At 42.6% G+C, this 20,621-nt stretch overlaps 3 protein-coding genes across 6 annotated transcripts; 2 read left to right on the forward strand and 1 right to left on the reverse strand.

The window, feature by feature from the left end:
* Positions 1-20: 20 nt before the first annotated feature.
* Positions 21-5,560, reverse strand: ubqln4 (ubiquilin 4). Its single transcript, XM_035629949.2, has 7 exons — positions 5,375-5,560; positions 3,191-3,342; positions 2,918-3,096; positions 1,377-1,621; positions 1,142-1,257; positions 456-627; positions 21-262 (listed from the first exon to the last, which is right to left on the reverse strand). The coding sequence occupies exons 1-7, from the start codon at positions 5,519-5,521 to the stop codon at positions 122-124; spliced, it is 1,152 nt and encodes a 383-aa protein (XP_035485842.1). The 5' UTR covers positions 5,522-5,560; the 3' UTR covers positions 21-121.
* Positions 4,648-8,523, forward strand: LOC118308150 (1-phosphatidylinositol phosphodiesterase). Of its 4 annotated transcripts, XM_035629951.2 has the most exons (4): positions 5,649-6,342; positions 6,936-7,084; positions 7,252-7,325; positions 7,440-8,523. In XM_035629951.2, exons 3-4 carry the CDS (start codon positions 7,273-7,275, stop codon positions 8,278-8,280), a joined length of 894 nt encoding a protein of 297 aa, XP_035485844.1. In that variant the 5' UTR covers positions 5,649-6,342; positions 6,936-7,084; positions 7,252-7,272; the 3' UTR covers positions 8,281-8,523. The 4 variants fall into 4 exon arrangements, with proteins under 4 accessions (XP_035485848.1, XP_035485843.1, XP_035485844.1 ...); XM_035629955.2 differs by lacking the exons at positions 5,649-6,342; positions 6,936-7,084 and adding an exon at positions 4,648-4,701; XM_035629950.1 differs by lacking the exons at positions 5,649-6,342; positions 6,936-7,084 and adding an exon at positions 4,717-4,870.
* Positions 8,524-9,774: 1,251 nt separating this feature from the next.
* On the forward strand, positions 9,775-19,436 carry LOC118310749 (B-lymphocyte antigen CD20). The gene is made up of 7 exons (XM_035634005.2): positions 9,775-10,118; positions 14,415-14,596; positions 15,119-15,238; positions 15,499-15,555; positions 15,884-16,096; positions 17,787-17,909; positions 18,867-19,436. Exons 2-7 carry the CDS (start codon positions 14,420-14,422, stop codon positions 18,918-18,920), a joined length of 744 nt encoding a protein of 247 aa, XP_035489898.1. The 5' UTR covers positions 9,775-10,118; positions 14,415-14,419; the 3' UTR covers positions 18,921-19,436.
* Positions 19,437-20,621: the final 1,185 nt, after the last annotated feature.

Below are 20,621 nucleotides of genomic sequence, written 5' to 3' on the forward strand. Positions count from 1 at the left end.
AGGGGACATGTCAGACTGAATTCATTTATTACTTTTTTATTAATATTTATTTTTAAATCTCGAATTCCAATCTCCAACTCTGATAGTCTTCCAACCTCAACCCCTAAACGAACTGAGCATGTTAGGCCAGCAGTCTCTCTATGGCCGCGTTGACGTCCCCCCCTGTGGCGATGAGCGCCTGCAGGTTGGCTTCGCGGTTGATGAAGCCCATGGCGTTGAGCTGGTCGAGCTGCGGCTGGAAACGAACCTCCGGCGCCTGAAGCTGCGAGGGAAGAGAGATGTCGCAGGAAGTCAGATGCTGCTTATTTTACTGCTTCAATAGATCAAAGTTCTTTCAGTTTCTATCAGTACACCAACTACATTTACATATAATGTCATAGAAGGCACTATCAATTTGTCATTTATCCAAAAAAAACGAACTATCCAAATAGTTGCTGCATTTTGATGACACAAACCGATGGCCCGCCGCCTGCAAACATCTGTAACATCTGCTGCATGAGCTGTTGCTCAGGGGGGCTGGATCCGGACCCCGACCCCAGTCCCAACCCCGCAGCAGCGGATGGAGGGATCTCTGCCGGGCCACGGTCCCCTGAGGTTGGAGGAACTGTGACGCCTTGTGGAGACAAACTAGAAGGGAAGGATATACATCAGCATGTTGACAACTGTGAAGACTCATAGGATTCAAGTAGCTAAATCTATTGTGACTATATGGTACAACTTCCATGACCAATATTTGCCGACTGTCAAACAGAAATGTTAGAGTGTACAGAATCATCACTGGGTTTCTTTTAATAGATTAAATAAAAACTACATTTTATAAAAGCTCAAAAGCGAATATCAACACGACCATGTGGCTTTAAATGCCAGTGGGAGCTACCTCTCTTAAAATGAACTGCCTAGAAATCATGTTAGGTAATAATTGATGAAAAGTTTTGATTTGTCAGTTTGTATAGCCAAAGAAGTTCCCACATTCATTGTAAGAACTTTTGACAAAAAACTAGACTTGTGAGAAAAATATAAATACAACATTTTAATGAATATTTGTTGTGTTATTCTGAGTGGACCGACAGATTAAGAGTATTACGCAGGTTTTAAGTGCTCGATTTGGAGTCAATAATCAGAGGTGTACAGTAGCTGGTACCTGGTCATGAATCCTGGGACTTCCGCCTGTAATGTCTGCAGGCCTTGCTGGATCTGTACGAGGGCCTGCATAGCTCTGGGGTTGGTCAGCATCGAGAGTGTTTCTGGACTCTGCATCTGCTCAACGACAAGCATGAGACAGATCAGCTTATAAACGTAACATATCCTCATGCATTCCTTGCTGGGCATTATACTGTAAATGCTTCAGGGCCCCAACATGAAAGCTCTGTTCTGACCTGTCTCATGAGCTCAGGGTTGTTGAACATACGAGACATTTCGGGGTCCCGTCCGATGAGCTGCTGCATCGGAGAATTGCCTGCAAACATCTGCCTCATCAGGTCTGGGTTGGACATCACGTTCTGGACCATCGGGTTCCCCATGAGCTGCGACATCATCTGTGGGTTGGACATCATCTGCCTTTGCGCCTCCTGCATGAAGTTGGATGAGCCCATGCTGAGACCCAACAAGCCGGACAGGTCGCCTGAGGAGGAGGAGAGACGGCTGGAGATGAGTTCCTGGTGCCGGGTGTGTGTGGGGGGGCAAGTGGCATGCTGGAAAACTTTTACGACAACCAAATCGACGGGTTTCAAATTAACAACATTTATAAAACAGGTAGCCCAAATCAAGCAATCTGGATTGGTTCATAGCCATATGACGTCGAATAAGGTTGCACAGCGACTGAGGAAGTAACGACGTAAGTGGACGTGAGAAGCGACCCGAGGTAGCGAGGGACTTTCTTTCTCCAGGTTCTGCAGTCATGGCGACAGCCATTGATCAAGTTTCTTCTGCACTTTTAAAACCAACACAGACATCGCCTTTTAAGAATGCTGAAAAATCTCTTGACCACTAATCACCGCCTTCAGCCATTTTTCCGTTGATGCAGAACAAAGACACGCCGCTTGCTGCGCCTGCATCTGAGAGACTGTTTGCTAACTTTGGTTGATGCTGAAGAAAACCGATAGGTCACATTACTGTGCATTTTTTAGAGTGATGTAATCAAACAGGGTTTTAATGAAAATTAACATTTTGAACCACTGGAAATTCTGCTGTGGTTTTCTGTGAAAGTGGAAACCCCTAAAACCCACCGCATCGCAAAAAGCTACAAAGTTACTTCAATGAATACATTCTTACAAGGGATGCACCGAAATTCAAATTTTGGGCCGAAACTGAAAATAAATTATCACTAACATAATACCGAATAACTGGCAATTTTTTCCCAACACATAAATTAAATAGCCGTTAATGTGCTTTTTACTTTTTTGTCTTGATTTTCTATGAAAAAATCAATTACAAAGTAATAAAGTAAAGTAACAGGACATGTCAGACAGCGAGGGTGTTTGCGGCTGTGTAGTACTTGCCCTTTTTTATCTCTTCCCCATCTCATGCACTGTGCATCCCATCACCAAGTGGCTTTCCCAGATCCAACTCGGCCTGGGTCATTTCTCGTGCACGCTGCTTTTCCCCCCACATCCAAGTCAAATGATCTTTATATTGTGGATCACGTACAGTCGCGGTGCGGTACAGGGGTTTGTGTGTTGATAGAAGATTCTCGAATAACACCCGCTGGTTTGCGGTGAATGACGCGGACGGATCAGAAGCTATTTTTGCATCCTTCTCTGGCATTTTCAATGCTTCCACACTGCCGACATGTTGTTACGCGCACCACATCCCGCGCTGGGAGCTTTTTGATCGCGTCATTAAAAAAATATTCTGTCTTTTCACATATTCTGGCCGACCATTTTGGCAGGCGAACGTTGGGTGCATCCCTGATTCTTACTCATTTCAGGAGGTTGTGTCGGATTCTGACTCGTGCCACCGCTTGTGCTGTCTGCAACAGTGAAGGAGCTGCTACTGCTGCTGGTGCTGGTGCTGCTGCTGGTGCTGCTGCTGGTGGTGGTGTTTTGCTGCGGTGAGGCAGAACTGGAGCTCGTCTGAGATGCACTACCACCTGTTGATCTTAAAGAGAGACAGAAAACCATCAAAACACTAGTCTCACCAGGGGTAAGCGTCGCCTTCTTAAACACACACAAGTCTAATGAACTGCACTTACTTCAGGGCGCTCTTGATAACAAGATGAACGGTGTGCCCGTTTTTGATACCATTCTGCTTCAGAGTATCGCCGTCCTTTAGAATCTTCCCAGTAAATATCAACACCAGTTGTTCCTGCGTGGCCTCGAATCTTTTCGATACTTCCTGTTTAAACTGGACAAATGAAACAAGAGCAGTGGTAGATCACGAACAGAGCAGGGTTTACTGTGGGCAAAATCAATTAGTTGCAAATGCGGTTGGGGATCAGTACTTGTTAAGTATAATACCATCTGGGTCCTGCATGACTGTCATCTAGCGGCCCCGTTTTGAAGAAGGCTGCCATGTGAAAATCTAGTTTCAACACTAACTATTTTAATTCATACTTTGCCTGCATGGTGCTTCTTCCTAGAGCAAATTGTTTCATTCAGGTAGTATCACAGTGGGGGGGTTTTATCTAGCAAAATATAGCTGGTGGAACTGCCCTATAGTGAGCAACAATTAACAATTTGCAGAGGTTACACCCTCAGTAGCAGAGCATGGGTGATTATTTATCAGAACTTAGGTTTGTTTAGTGATGTTGGTCAATAGCGCCCAACCTGCTAGAGAAAGGTTCGATTATCAGCGACCTGTCAGTCTGAGCAGTGGACCGATAATGTGAGAAAAAAAAGTTGGCTGTAGTTGTCTTTGGCTTTAAAAAAAGAAAGAATATGTCTCCTGTTTGTACAGTAGCATCGAATCGCACAGTCACCACACCAGTATTCACCGGTGCCTGGGAGTAACAGGTTACTCCTCTTCTTCTGAGGTTTGATGATGGTTTGCAAACATCTTCGAGGTGCGTCAGCGCTACCTTTTGGTTTATCAAGGTTTCCATTCGGGTCACAGAGGCAACCATCAATTTCTCTAGTAGAAGGTTGTTTCAAAACATTTGCGGTTGTTCTGAAGGTATCCCAAAGAATCTTTTTAATCATCTGATGAAAACATATTCTGTCCACTGAATGATATAGATGATTCCATTTCTAAAACTTAGAACTTGTATCTTTGTTTTAAATTCCAAAACAAAAATAGCAGTCCACTGTCTTTGTGGATGGGAAACACAATCGCAACCAGAGAAACAGGTTAAAACAGGTTATTATTGGTGATTCCAGAGAATACAGGCTTCAGACAATAGGCATCATTTTCTGGACCCTGTGACTACGTCCATTTTTATATACAGCCTATGATTAAGGCTGTATGCAATGCTAATCGGGGATACGATGGAATTGTCAAATTGGCTTAGGAAGTTTCCTACATCTTCACGTGACCCGGTATTTCATCGGCAGCCATGATAAGAGCTGTTCGAATTCTCTAAATGCCTAGGAAAGGTTCTCCAACGTTTCCTTTCCTATCTCGTTTAACATAACACTGGACCTTCCTACGCGAAAGGAGAGGCGAGATAGACGCCCCACAATTCATTGCGGCAGCGTAATTTAAACGATTCAATCCGAAAGTAGAAGACGAGTATGAATATGACCCGGAAGTGACGCACGTCATCATGTAAGTCACTGTTACATATGCAGCATTTACATCTGATGCTCAAATGTGTGTTAGTCTGGGACCTCTCGGTTCATTTTCGGTTTCAAAGATGCGTTACCAACGGACGCACACGAATCATGTGACGTCTGTTGCGCGACGCGAAAATGTTAACAGACCAGAGAACAGAGGGGTGAGATGCCTGTGATGATGATTCCACAATGTCTGTGAACCAGCGTCGCCGTTTTTGTCTTAGCACCGCTGTCGGCTTTTACCTCCATCACACCATCCCTTGACCTGATGACGTTTGACAGGAAGGACTTTCCCAATCCACCCTAAGTACTGGGTGTAACCTAGATGTGAATCATTTATATCCAATATGTTTTATTGCGAGGGGCAGATAATACACCGCCCGCTGCTGAAAAACGGTTGGAAATGAACGCGTTGACATTTCCGCTAATGTTTTCGGGTCACGCATCGGGAAAGAACCCCTGAGAAGCGTGAGATTGGACAAGGGTCACAAATGGCGCCGGATTCAACCAGACTATCTCAGCCATCGTTAAATACACGAATGCGTGAAGGGGAACGTGATTATAGGTGTGAAGCTCGAAGTTAAAGTGGAAACTAACTGTTGGGAGGCAAGTCGGGTGAAGCTAGTCGACTTCATAGCATGATGAAGAAGGGTCGGGGGACGCACCTGGGCGACGGACGAATCCTCCGAAATCGCAATTTCCTCTTTTCCTTGAGGCGTTTTGATGGTTACCACGATTACAGATTCTCCGGGAGCAACAATTTTATTTGCTTTATCATCCTCCGAGTGGTCCCTGCTGCTTTTCTCCGCCATTTTTACTTCTCTCTAATTCTTCTTTGTTATTTCCGGCAGAGTTGACATGGTGTCAGCTTGGTGCTGCCACCTATCGATTCTTAGCTGAAATTAAAAAAAAAATTTTTTAAAGTCCTGGGGTGCGGTCGAATTGTCCTTTCTATCTAATATTCCTATCTACTTTTCCTTGACCTCAGTGGAAACGGCATGGGGTCAAGGAAAGGGGTAAAGGAGAACTCATAGGACTTATGAAAAGCCGACAGCGCTGCTCAGAGACATTCACTATACTACATCATTATGCAACTGTGGATTTTATTGACGTGCGTCTGCCGTGGTGAAACTACAAATTTCTGAAGATGGACCTCAAAAAACGCAATGGCTCCATCCATAATTTTTCAGTGTGTATTATCACTATGTGGCATCAGATGTAAATGATTCACATCTAACAGTAACTTACATGATGATGTGCGTCACTTCTGGGTCATATTCATACTCGTCTTCTTCTACTTTCGGTTGAATCGTTTAAATATCACTGCCGCAATGAATTGTGGGGCGTCTATTTCTCCTTTCCTTTTGTGTACCCTATGCTAAAGGAGATGGGAAAGGAAGCATTTGAGCACCTTTCCTTAGCATTTAGAGAATCTGAAACACCTCATCATGGCTGACTATGAAATACTTCTGGGTCACGTTAAGATTTAGAAAACTTCCTGAGCCAATTTGAAAATTCCACCATACCCCTGAACATGCCGTATATAAAAACGTATGTACATTCTCTGGGTCCGGAAAGTGAAGACAATGCGGGAGTGCCTGAAACCTGTATTCTCTTCAATGACCAGCAGAGGGTGACTAAACTGGTTACAAAAATAAGAAATTTCTATAGAAGTCTATAAGAAAATCAATCTACTTCTCACTTGATTTATAATATCAGTAAACATTTTCCTGAGGAGTTTATGGTCTCAATCTCTAGCGTCTGAGTCTTCTTCAATAGGCTTTTGTAAATTATGGTCTCATTTATGGTAAAATAGATGATAAGCACAGCATGGCTAATTTACCTTATGTACTGCCTGGTAACTTAACTTATGATGGCAAATGGTGAATGAAATGCATTTTTAGTGCTTTTCTAGTCAAAGCGACAATTTAAAGGGTTACACTACAGGTTAAATTCAACGATTGCCCAAGGATACAAAGTAACATCACAGGATGCACAGAGAGTATGAAATAAAAAATGTTTTTTGCTCCAATTTGCTCTCATGGCACTGTTTAGTCATCAGTTGTTTTGTTTTTTTGTTCTGATGGAGCAGCATAGATTTGAGATAATCCCTATTTGAAATCCAAAAAATCGAATCTAATCACACCAATTATTCTTTCCAGTAAAGACACCCGCCTTCTCAAACACCACAATCAGTTCCAACATGTTTGATTTTTCTACTTCTAGAACAATCAGTCTGATCCAAACAGCTGATTATTGTGGCCCACACCTTGAAATGTTCAGATAACCGAGCAATATAAGTTCTGGGTTTCTTGTTGTGCCGTCACCATTCTGACCATTGCAGTGGTTCGCTGTGAAGTCCTCCTGGCTCTAAGGTATAGTATAAAATTGTTAAAATTTGAGCGAAAATCAAAACCATCAAGTGCTTACTTTGGATACTTAAATTATGTCTTTTATTCAAAAGGTAATGATTTTAGTGTGATAAATGTATATTTTCTTTACATATTTACATATATTTTCTTTATTCTTTATCCTTTGCCAGACTGCACATATTTCTGCAAGAATGAAGGCTGGTCACAAGTGTCTACTTTTCCTGCATGTTTTGCTCTCTGTCATGTAAGTATGATATGAAAGTTTGGCACATACAATAGAAGAATTTATTGTTTTTATGCTGCAATTTGGAGGCACTGGAGTTATCGTAACACTCAAAATCTTCCTCTAAATCATCAGCATTTTGGGCCACGGCAAAGATCTTTTCTTCAGTGCCAATGGGAACCTCGTACTCCCTGGGTCCTACAAAATTCCATGGATGGCAAGCATTGAGGATTTCCGCACCCTATCGAGCATCACCATCCCCGGTACCCATGATACCATGGCCCTCTACGGAGGCCCGGAGGCCGAATGCCAGGCTTTAGCCCTGAGGGATCAGCTGAGGGCTGGGATTCGTTTTTTGGATTTCAAAGTGTTTGGTCTGTTTGACACCCTCTATGTTATGAATGGTGTGATGTACCAGCGTAGCACTTTCAAGCAGGTCCTAGACACAGTTAAAGCCTTCCTGTCCGAGTTCAAGACTGAGGCTGTGCTCATCAGAGTGCAACCGGAGTCCTTTGAGAAGAAAACAGTCAATGAAATGGTGAAGAAGCTGATTGGCAACGACCAACATGTCTGGTTGACCTCTGGGATGCCAAACATGGGCCAAGTCAGGGGTAAAATAGTATTTTTGCAGAGGAGCACCTTCACACTAGGGATTCCCCTCGTGGAAACAGAAGGTAAATCCAAGGTTAGCAATGTAAAAGATAAAGACAACATATTAATAAAACAGCTGAACCAAGCCATGGAGGGCTTTGGAGGTGACAATGCTGTTGTGACTTACACTAGTGGCACTGGCTTTGGTACTTTCTGGGGCATGTTTCTGACTCCAAAGGGAGTGGCTGAAAAGGTAAACCCATGGCTTAATCAATACCTGAGACAGTTTTACCCTAATAAGCCCAGACCATGCTTTTGTATCATTGCCATGGACTTCCCTGGCATTGACCTCATTCAGACTATAATCAATATAAACTGGTGGTAGAGGTTATGTAGAAAAACACAGTGCATCCCATGTGTTTGAGAGGTTCTGAGGTTCAATCTGTTGGATGTATTGCTATGAAATCTTTCCTGTATTCACTCTTCAGTTAACACACTTTGATAAAGCAAAAATGTCTTGTAATCCAAAACTTATACTCTACTCATCATTGTCAGTTGAATCCTGAACTGTGCACAACTAACACTAACATTTTCTGACAAAAATAAATGTCAATCTACTGCCTCCTCATTGATCTGAAGCTTTTTTTTGTGCTCTATGATCGGAAATCACGGTGATTTTCATTTAATTCAATGCTGCCCAAATATGCTCCTTGAAAAATAAAGCTTTAGTTAATAGTTTGTGAATGTAATTGATGTTTTAAATAATTACATAAAAAGTTATGTGGAGAGGATGTAAATCGCAGTAACTGGAGGTCTTCCCTCTTCAACGACAAAAAAAAGCCTCACTATTTGTGCCCATAAAACTTCACATGGATAATAAACAAGTTCTCAAAATATTGTTTAAAAATCTGTTCAATGAGCTGTGGCCATCAGCCACCTAAACTTCACTAATTATCTTAACATATAACATATAACTCCAAGTGACATCTCTTGGGCAAGATGGCAGCACCTGTTTTATGGCCTTATTCTTGCACAGTGGAAGGAAGTGGAGATGCATCATCCATCTTTATATACAGTTGTTGTTTTTAGCAACAAAATATAAACCCATGAATTAAGATAAAAGGATTAAGTGTAAGTGATTCTCTAACTCAAAAGAGAAAGAAAGAGAAAATCAAAGAAAATACGTGAGTTGTTTAGTCTTGCCCGCCATCCTTGAAAATCCACGAGACTTGACAATGCGCATGCGCAGGCAGTGAACGAGCTCATTCTTATGCTGTCTCGGTCACAGACATACCTCTGTAAATTCCTTGGTCAAGGTAACAATCAGAACACGTTTTTTCGTGTTGGGGGGGTAGTCAACATAATTTGTTTGGGTGGTGGGCTGCTGTAGGAAATTGGACCCCTGCCCTTTAAAGTTCTAGCTACAGCCCTGCATTTTACTCCGACCTTTTTCTCTGTTTAAGGTTGTAAGAATGTAAATCATGCCGGAATATTCACACAAATAGGGTGCGGTCGAATTGTCAAATTTGCTTAGGAAGTTTCCTAAATGTTTAAGTCACCCGGAAGTATTTGATCGGTAACCATGATAAGAGCTGTTTCGATTCTGTAAACGCATAGGAAAGGAGCTTCAATTCTTCCTTTCCTATCTCCTTTAGCATAGGGTACACTGGATGACCCTATGCTACCTAGAAGTAGAAGAGTATGAATGTGACCCAGAAGAGACGCACGTCATCATGTAAGTTACCGATGACTACGAATCGTGTACATCTGATGTCACGCGTTGGTAAAACCCACTGAAACATGCTGGATGGAGCCGCTGCGTATTTTGTAGTCCATTCACCGAGGCAGACGCACGTAAATGACGTCCGCCGTCGCATGATGACTTAGTTTAGCGACAGCCGACTCTGGGCACAGCTGTCGCCTTTTCCTAATTCCCTATCAGTCCTCCTTGACACCCTTCCTCGACCTCATGACGTTTTCCACCGAGGTCAAGGAATCGTAGGCTCTTATACAGTCTATGGTGAAGCTGAACTGTCAGTGAAGGGGTTAAGATTTTTAATTTCCTCCAGGCGAAGAGGCGGTACTTGCTGCTAACAGGCTGCCTCCATGGTAGATCCTCTCATCCTCTCTGAATAAAAACTGCGTCACAACCAGCCAGAGTTTTCCCCTTACGTTGATCCTGCGTTGGCATCGCTCCACTTCTCCTCCGACAAACGCAATCGGGTGAGTTCGACTCTGTACATGTCCGTTTGACTTTTTTTTAAAGTAGTCAAAGTAAATGTCTTGTCGCGTCCTGTAAGTGCTCATGAGTTGTGCTCACGGGAAGAAGTTGTACGTTGTTTTTTTTAACGAATTAAATGACCCGGGTGAGGGTTGCAGCCCGGTTACATGGTAAAACCTGAGCTCAGTTCTGTAAATGCCGAGGAAAGCTGCTTTTCTTTCCCCTTTTCTGTTATTAAAGAAGAGCATTTACACTGATCAAGGCACAGGGATGACTGCACTAGACAGCACTTAAAATACAGAGCTCATCGGAGAGGAAAGATGAAATAATAATACAGTGACATACTTCAGACTGTAGAGGTGGGTGATCTGGCCAAAAGATCATAATAATAATAATAATAATATATTTAATTTATGAAGCGCTTTTCATGGACCCAAAGCGCTGGTACAAAACAAAAACAAAGAAATAAAAAAAATAAAAGTGGAACGGGGGAGCTAGGGATATGCAGAGGAGAAGAGGTGGGTTTTTAGGCGTGACTGAAAGGTGGTGAGGGAGTCTGAATCACGGATCTCTTGGGGGAGGGAGTTCCACAGCCTGGGAGCAGCCCTGGAGAAAGCTCTGTCTCCAAAGCTGCGGACTGTGGTTTTGGGGGTGGAGAGGAGACCGGCAGAGGTGGATCTGAGGGACCGTGTGGGTTGGTAGGGGGAGAGGAGATCAGTGAGGTATTGGGGAGCAAGATGGTGGAGGGCTTTGAAGGTGAGGACCAGGACCTCGAAGGTAATTCGGTGGGAGACAGGGAGCCAGTGTAGTTGTTTTAGGACTGGGGTGATGTGGTGCCAGGATTTGGTGTGGGTGATGAGACGGGCAGCTGCGTTCTGGACCAGTTGGAGTTTTTTGATGGAGCTGGGGCTGATGCCAAGGAGAAGAGAGTTGCAATAGTCTAAACGTGAGGAGATGAAGGCGTGAGCAGGGGGTGTGAGTGAGGGTCTGATCTTGGCAATGTTACGGAGGTGAAAGAAGGAGGTTTTGACTATGTGGCGGATATGGGGTTCGAGGGAGAGGGTGGAGTCGAAGATTACGCCAAGGTTGCGGGCCTGGGGGGATGGGGAGACAGTGGTGCCATCGATGGTGAGTGTGGGGTTGTTGATTTTGCTGAGTGTGGATTTAGAACCGATGAGGAGGAATTCTGTTTTGTCGCTGTTTAGTTTCAGGAAGTTGAGATTTGACCCGGGTAACCGGGTCAAACTGGGAGAGGCGGCAGTGGGGAGGAGGGGTCAGGGGGTCAGGGGAGATGGGGAGGAGAGGGTCTATGGTATGTGCTGGAGTAGATGCAGGGGGTGATATGGGGGATAATGATTGATTAATTAGGTTGATTCTATCAGTGAAAAACCGGAGGAATGAGTTGCAGAGATCAGGGGTAGAGGTAGGAAGGGAGTTGGTGCGGGCCTGTAGGAGGTTGGTCACTGTGGAGAAGAGGGTTCTGGGGTTTTGGCAGGGGTCCGTGAAGATGGTGGAGAGGTAGGCAGATTTGGCCGCGATGAGGGCGTCTTTGTAGGCAGTGATGTGGGTTTTGTATGCTTCGTGGTGGACTGTGAGTGGTGATTTTTTTGTAAGTTGTTCAAGTTGGCGGCCAGTTCGTTTCATGTCACGGAGTGCGGGTGTGAACCAGGGTGAGGAGGTGTTGAAGGAGAGGGGTGCCAGGGTGTTAAGGGAAGTGGACGGGATGGAGTTTAGGTGGTTTGTGAGATCGTCAGGGTAGATGAGGGTTGAGTCCAGGGTGAGGTTGGTGGAGAGCATGTCAGAGAGATGGTGAGGGTCAATGGATTTTAGGTTGCGGAAGGTGATTTCTCTGGGGAGGCGGGTGGGAGAAGGGATGGTGAACCGTATGAGTTTATGGTCAGAGAGGGGAAAGAGGCATGAGTGGAGGTCGAGCACCGGTATGTTAATGGTACAGACGAGGTTGAGGATGTGTCCTTTGTCGTGGGTGGGGAAGGTGACATGCTGGGTGAGTGCGAAATTTTCCAGGAGAATGGTGAATTCATTGGAGAGTTTGCAGGTGGGGGAGTCCATGTGGATGTTTAGGTCACCGAGTAGCAGCAGACGTGGGGAGAGGGATGAGGCTAGTGTGAGGAGCTCAGTGAAGTCAGAGAGGAAGGAGGGGTTTGGTTTAGGTGTCCGGTAGATGAGGACAACTGTCGTGGAGGCTAGGGCTTTGAAGGCAAGGAATTCAAAGGATGATACTGAGGGGAGGGTGAGTTCTGAGATCCGGAAATTCTGGTTGAAAATAACGGCGAGTCCACCTCCACGGCGGGAGGGGTGGGGTTTGGAGATGTAGTTAAAACCAGTGGGGGATGCTTGGTTGAGGGAGAAGAAGTCGTTGGGTTGTTGCCAGGTTTCAGTGATGAGAAGGAAATCCAGGGTGTTGTCGAGTATTAGTTCATGGAGGGCAGGGGCTTTATTGTTAAGTGATCGGGTGTTGAGAAGTGCAAGGTTGGCAGAGTAAGAAGGTGGTGGGATCGGGGCAGGCCAGAGAGGTCTTAGGTTATCCCAGTTAGAAGTGCGGGGAGGTGCTGGGGAGGGGTGGAGGTGCAGTGGGAGAGGGGCAGTAGGTGGATTAGCAGATGGTTGGATGTCGAGTAGCTCGGTTTTGATGTTTGGTGAAGTGGTAGAGGTAATTAGAGGGCGGTGAGCACTGAGGTCCAGTCCGGGTTTTGTATCCTGCCAGGTGGGTTGCAAGAGGTCCACAGACGGCAGCGCTCTGATGATGCGGCAGAGGTGCGACGGGGTGTGCAGCTGAGCGGATGGATGGAATGGATTGTTCGTGCTGGGAATAAATAAATCTGCGGCGAGAGCCTCTGTGGATGTAGCGTGGTCGGCGTAGGAGTCCAAGGTGTTTAATCACTGAGATGCAGGATGGGATGGTGAGGTTGAAGAGGTCAAACAGCTGCGGAGTTTAGTATTTGAGCATGGTGCCGGGAGGGAAATCCGGAGGGACCGAGAGCTCCGTGTTATCGATTGGCCGTGGACTTGGAGAGTAGTGGAGGAAGGCTGTTGCCAGGATTGTCCACGGAGTGACAGGAGGAGATGTGCAGCCACTGGAGATGTGGGAAGAACCATGCGGAGTGAGAGGGACGGGGGCGACCAGGTGAGCCGCTGTAGCAGCTAGCATGAGCCGCCAATCGATGACTGAACGAGGGCAACCTGCTAGCATCTAGCCGGGGAGATTGTTGTCCGGCCAGGGAGTCCGAGCGACTACGGGGAGCAGCTGAGAGACTGTCCAGGAGTGAAGCCCTCGGTATCAGCCAGCCGATGCCCAGAGGTTGAGACGGCCGGTGTACGGGGGCAGCAGCAGCAGGAGACGGAGAAGCGGTGAACAGACAGCGCCAGCGTCCTCTCGCGTCTGTCACGCATGTGTGATGTGTGTGCAAGCAAGACTCAACTTGCAAATCATATCACGATCTTTTGGGATAGAATCACAATCGACGATCTGAATCACGATTTTTCACACCCCTACTTCAGAGCCGGTCCTAGCCTCTATGTGGCCCTAAGAGGAATTTGACCCCCCCCCCCCCCATTTCATTTTAAAGCTCTGTGATGGTTGTCCGTGAGGTCCTTTATTTATTTCAATTGGGGGTCTTACAGGAATGTATTGTACATTTAAAAATAAATAATTAAAGGGCCACCTTCCTCTTTAAATTGGCTGTAAACGTAGAGAGCTTAGGACAATTTCTAAGGACATTAAAGTCAACTTTACAAGGGCGGCTGTGGCTCAAAAGGTAGAGTTCGTTCGATCCCAGCTTCCCCCAGTCCACATGCCGTTGTGTCCTTGGGCAAGACACTAAAATGCGCTGTAAATAGCAGCGCTGTATGAATGTGTGTGAATGGGTGAATGTGACTTTACTGTAAAGTGCTTTGAGTGGTCTATATGACAAAAAAGTGCTTTAAAATACAGCACCATTTACCATTGTCCATAAGGTCCTTTATTTATTTATCTATTTATTTTTGTTGACAGACAATTCATTTATTTAAATTTTTAATTTGGGCTGAAATTTAAATGTAAGATATTATATTTAACCCTTGAATAAATAGATAAACCTAGAATAAAGATAAAATAAGATAATCCTTTATAAATCCCACTATCGGAAAATGTGCCTTGTTACGGGTAGTTAAAATCTTAACGTCAGTAAAAAAAGTAATCGATGAGTTATCACCATGAGCAAGTGTTTAATGGCAGTAGCAACAACGTTAACCTGATTCAGCAGATTTTAAGTTTCTGTACTTTCTTGTCTTTGTCTCAGGCAGGATGTCTGTCTCCATGGACAAAGGGGATGGGGTCACTGTGTTGACTTTGACCTTCGACTCCCAAAGTTCTTGCCCTCCGCTGTGCCAGATCTTCAAGTCCCTCTGTTACAGCCCTGTTTGGTGCTCTGTGTCCCAGCACATCAGGAGCCTCCATAGAACGTCTCAGACAGTACTGGGGGTGAGTTTAAATCTTTTATTTTTATTTATTTTTATTGTTAACTCATTCTTTCCTCTCTCAGTTCCTTTTTTAACTTTGAATAAAAGATATTTTTATGGTAAACTCAGTGCCATTAAAAATTCCATGTAGGTTCTGTTTAATAATTGTTCAAACACATGGGTCATTTCGGGGGTGAATAGAGATTATCGCTCACGTAATCGTTTTCGCCATTAAATCCTGGAACTGCTGTAAATCAGAGGAAAATCAGATCTATCTGTGCACAAAGAGTATATTATTTAACTAAAACACGTGGTTGTTGATCTGTTGACCAAATGTTATTGCTTAACACATTACAGTCATATGTTTGTTTGTTTGTGTAAATGTACCTGCCCTGTCAAGCAATATTCTGTTTTTAATAGGAAAGACACATTTTAGAAAATACCATGAAACCATGAGAAAAGTGGCCGCGGATCAACTGGTAATTGTACTGTACAGATGTTTGATGTCCATAATCTTGTTAATCCTTTGTTTCCTGCTCCACAGGCGATGCACATTATGGTTGGTTTGATCAACATTGGCCTTGGAGTTATTCTGCTTAACAGTGGAAGTGGCTCAGGGTGGCAAATGGATGAAACCTTGTTTCCTGTTTGGATGGGAATATTGGTAATGCTGAATTAGTCTTTTTTCCCCCTTTTTTTCCAGAAAATGTTCTTTACTGTCATAACTAAAATCCAAAAGAATTTTCCTCCAAAACTGGAGCTGTCCAGTTTAACAGCCTGCATGCAAGTGTGTTTTGTTTTTGGAACTTCTTTATCTCGGATTGCTGGTTGCCAACTTGTGGTCAAAATAACAAATATGCATTTTTATTCTGCGGTTGTGTGCAAGAGTGAAGTTAAAAGGTGTTTTTTTTGTTTCCTCTCTAGTTTATCGTGTTTGGCATTATGTGTATTTTGTCTGAGAAGTTCCCCAGTCCATGTCTGGTGAGTAGTTAATATTCATAACATCCTCATGTTATCTTAAAGGGACTTTTATTTCAAGACAAATATAATTTCAGATTTTCTTTTTGTCAATTCTACATGTAATAAGTCTCAAGAACATACACACCAACATTGCCTCATATTATGGCAGTGAACAGTATATTTTCATTGGAAAGGGTTGAGTGCAGGTCCAAGCTGTTTCCACTGCAGGCGAACACACCTATCAATGTAAAAGTGGTTTTGATTCATTTTTTTAATTCCTTGAGTGCTCTGGATGCTGTTTATTCCCTGGTTTGGTTTCAGTCTAATTGTGACAAATCTTGTTCTCTAGGTCAGCATCAGTGTGATTCTGAACATGGCAGGAGTCGCTTTTGCTGTAACAGCCATCGTACTCTACAGCATCAATTTGGCTAACGTTGATTTTTGGTGGCTGTGTGAACATGATGATTATGAATACAGAAACAGACGCGTAGCACCTTTGACACAGTCTCCTGAGGAGAGCCTCATCCAGGAGAAATGCTGGAGAGGCCAAGAGCTGACTCTGGTAAGTGTGTAAAAGGCAATTTCGACAGTGGGAATGCAATCCACTTGGATGCTTAATGCATTCATTTATTTTACAGATATCTACTTAAAGGTTACCTTCCATGATTTTAATCACCAGACTCTCCGAGTACATAATGAAGATCCTCTCAAAAATCATATTTTTGAGAGGATCATTTTATAAAATGATTATTCCATTGACGGACCATTAATCATCTTTCTAAGCCAATTTGACAATTGGACCTCACCCACAGGTTACGGACCCTAGGCTTAAGGAGTAGAGGGTTATGACAATTCAACCACACCCGGAGAGACAAAGACAAACAATGGGTCACCCAACACACACCAGGGGGCTATTCCAGGAAGCAGGTTTAAAAAACTTTGAACTTAAACCTGAACTCTGACTTGATCTACTCTCAGATGGGAAACTCAGAGTTTTCGGTTCCAGAGAAGCAGTTCTGAGTTAGTTAGATCAACTCTGATTATTTTCACTGAGTTATGCGTGTGCCCAGTGAATATAAAAAAGCCATCATCAATGTAGCTCTGATACTACGAGTCACCATGGCAACCGAGGCGAAAACAAGGTCCTCCTACGTTACGCCATATGAGTTGGAAATACAACTTCGTGCTTATGGAGAAATAAGCACATTCTGAGAAAGAGGAGCATCACAGCTGCAGATGATGAGGAGAGACAGTTGGTGTGGGAGACAGTTACTGCCCGAGTCGACATGTAAGACTGTATGAATTTATCAAATGATCTGATATTTTCTCTACAATGTCGTGTCTTAGATGCTGGTATAATGGTAAGTGACACTGTCCGCTGCGCTGGAGGCCGTGGTTCGATTCTTGTTGCTCACGTCTGAAAAACGTGCACTGTTATTTCATTATTTTTAATTTAGTTTCAATCCCACGTGCAGCTGAAAATGAATTATAAGAACATAGTGCAGATAGGTAAGGCACATGGTTTTAATTAGATTCCACATGTTAAACAAAGAAAACATCTGATATTAAAATGTTGGAAATAAGGCGGAGAATATTGTTCACGTGATAGATTGTGAGAGAAACAGTAAAGTTCTACTAAGTAGTCGCCGGGGAATGAAAGCATCTAAACGAGGTCAGAACATCCTCTCTGACGTGAGGCTACTTAATTAATTCTGCTTTTGACAGCGAGGTCAGGTTCAGAAAAAGGGAGGAGTCAAGGTGAAAGAAAACCTGCCAGCGAGCAGGTTAGGTTCACAGCGTCAGTTACCATGGTTAGTGACATACAGTTTAAGACTCGCTTTCTGGAACGGAGAACCCAGAGTTTTGCTCTTTTCGAGGTTAAAATACCACGAATTTTAGCAAAACCTGCTTCCTGGAACAGGCCCCAGAATAATAGCGGTTTCGAGTAACAAAACATCAACCAACTGTAATGCAGTGTGACACCGCTTGTCTCTGTCTCTCTTTCCATTGGAAGCTTCTTCACAGGCTTTTTTAAAAAGGGGAGTGATTAGACAATTCACTCAGCTGGTGCAGCTGGAGGTCTCTCCTGAGCTACCTCCACCCTCACAATTGTAAATAAAAGAAATTACCAAGTTTAAAGAAAAAGTATTGAGTAAGAAAAAAAAAACTCTAATAGTTTTATGAAAAAAAGTTCAAGGAGTTAATAATGTGTTATGTTAAGTAAATAATGTGTTAATTGTGTGTCCCACCAGATGCTCGTAAGAAGCATCAATGCCGTGCTGATCGTCCTGTCCGCCCTGGAGCTCTGCGTCACCATCAGCTCTGTCGTCCTAGGGATCAAGGCCCTGAGTAGCAGGAAGAGGGAGGACAGCGAGGTAGATTAAACAAAATTAATAAAAATTGTTGTTATCCCAGGAATAGTTTACTGCACATATTTATTTTTTCTTTACATCCCATTTTTGACTCGTGTGAACAGGGCTTAAGAGTTGTGAATGTCGGGCCTTTTCTCACTTTTTCAGAGGCCACCTTAAAATTGATGACTTTTGAAATCCTGCCCTTAGATCCAGGCCAGTCAGACCTCTGTTTAGGTTTACATGATCATCCACGACAAAAGAACCGTGGAGAGTTTTCACTTCAGCTGCCATTTACAGTTGATATCAATCATAATAATCTGAATAGTTTAACATTTTGGAAGCTTCTCTTCCAGTGGCAACCCACCATGACGTCACCCGTTTCTCCCAGACTTGTATAGAAACCGACTTCTTTTTGTGACCAGTGGAGTCGCCCTCTGCTGTTGATTCCTACATATTCACTCAACTCTTTACATCTGTACATATTATGCATAAATATTCTTATTTTATATTTTTATATTCCATGTACAGTATTATATTTCATTCAGTTATTACTATATTTTTTACTTTATTGTAATTGTTCCATGTACAGTATTATATTTCATTCACAGTTATTACTATATTTTTACTTTATTCCAATTATTCCATGTACAGTATTATATTTCATTTACATTTAATTTATTCTACATCTTACTTTACATTCATGTTACACCTGTCTTAATACTTTTGGGTTTATTTAGGTCTCAGCTCTCTTTTCTTGTATTCTCCTATATTTTTCTTTTTATATTTTTTTTCTTTTATATTGCACTGTTGAAGGAGCCTGAGACAAAAGAATTTCATTGCCAATGACTGCTTCTGTTATTGTTGTGCATATGACAAAATAAACCATCTTGAATCGTGTTCATGTGCTATTCTTAAAAATGGATCAAAAGTACATCAGCACCTTTTTCTCAGCTTCTCTGATTTATTTTTCTCTTTCAGGCAACGTGTGACCCAGAGCTCCACAAGCCACTTCTGGAAGAAGTAACCGCCTAGTAACTCTAAACCATATAAACGAAACTCTCTGCTTTGCACTATCTTAGGTACCAGGAACTGTAATCTTTAGCAATATTGCCATTTTATGTACTGTAACATCAATGTTTGACACAAATTCAGCTGGTACCATCTCTGCTAAACCTCTGACTCTTTTCCTACAAGGTTTGGTCAAAAAAAATATTTGCACTTGTTGTTCAGAGTTGTTTTGGTAATAATCTACATGGTATGTGTTGCTTTCCATTTCATTTCTTTGGGGAGGTTTTTCAATCTGTCCCCATTAATTATGATTTTATACCAAGTAACATTCTTTGTTTCAGTTGGTTTGTAGGTAAAAAAAAAAGAAAAAAGAAAGGCCATGTATGTGTGTGTGCTTGGCAATAATAGAATGATATGTTTTTTTTCTGCTATTATACAATATTAAGCCATGTTTAGAAATAAAGCATCAAAACCACTGTCTGTCAAATGCAGTATGTTATTGTTGTATTTCTGCAGTGTACATTAAAGTGTGAGACAGAACTGTTTGTGCTCTTTCTGTACAGGTATAGGAACAATACACACAAAATGTGAATATTCCTCTTTTCCCAAATGCCATTTCTGGTCAAGTTAGGTTAAAATAAAATGATAAATATTAGTCTTTTCTCAATAGTCACCCTAACTGATTTGATCATCCTTTAATTTAACTGTACTAAAATGAATATATTGTTTTTCAATCTACTATGTAAAATATAATGTTTTTCAATCTACTATGTACAATATATGCTGATACTGATACCCAGTGGTGCAAAGTAACCTCAAATATTGTATTTTAAGTACAGTTTTAAAGTAGTTGTACTTTACTTGAGTATTTCTTTTGTATGCGTCTTTACATTTCTACTTCACTACATTACAGATTTAAATATTGTACTTTTTACTTGACCTTGCTTATTTCATTAATAGAATAAAACCATATATAAATTAATTTGATGAATTCTTCAGTAAAGATTGTGCAGTTTGAATATTTCACTGCACATCAATGTGTTTCAAGAGGTCTCAAGTTAACTGATTTAATCTTTCGTATTTTAATGTTTTAAATTGATTTCAATTTAAAAAACAGGTTTTGATAAACTGGACCAAAATTTCAAATAAATGACTCTAAACAAATTATGTTAAACTAGTTCATTCCTGGACAAATGTACAGTAATTTGCACTACATTCAACTTTGATTTTTCTACAAAACTCCAACAAAAGGCCCGTCTACAATTTTAACATGCAACCAGAGCCGGCCCTAGCCTTTATGGGGCCCTAAGCAGAATTTGATTTGGTGGTCCTGTGTTAATTTGCACTTTAATATTTAAAGTGAAACAGTACAGAGTGGAATCTAGCTGTTATATATTTTCTTAGCTAATGGTTAGCTAGCTAACATTAGCTGAAGATACCTTGACTGAACCAAAGGCTTGTTTGACGGCTATCTAGCCGGTGAATGTTCATGGTAAAACATTGAAATTAGTCTTGCACGTCTTTTTCTTTTGACATTGCCTTTATCTTTAACTTTATATGCTACTTCCTTTTCAATCAACTGTCTAACTGCAGTGGCAGTATCGTGCCTATAGGGCATGGGGGCCCCCTGGTGGCAAGGGGGGCCCTAAGCAGGAGCTTAGCTCGCTTATGCCTTGGGCCGGCCCTGCAGGCATTGCCACTTTTAAGTCAGGGATCTGACAGCCT

The sequence above is a fragment of the Scophthalmus maximus genome, chromosome 1 (genome assembly GCF_022379125.1).
Source record: "Scophthalmus maximus strain ysfricsl-2021 chromosome 1, ASM2237912v1, whole genome shotgun sequence".
Classification (NCBI taxonomy): Eukaryota; Metazoa; Chordata; class Actinopteri; order Pleuronectiformes; family Scophthalmidae; genus Scophthalmus; species Scophthalmus maximus.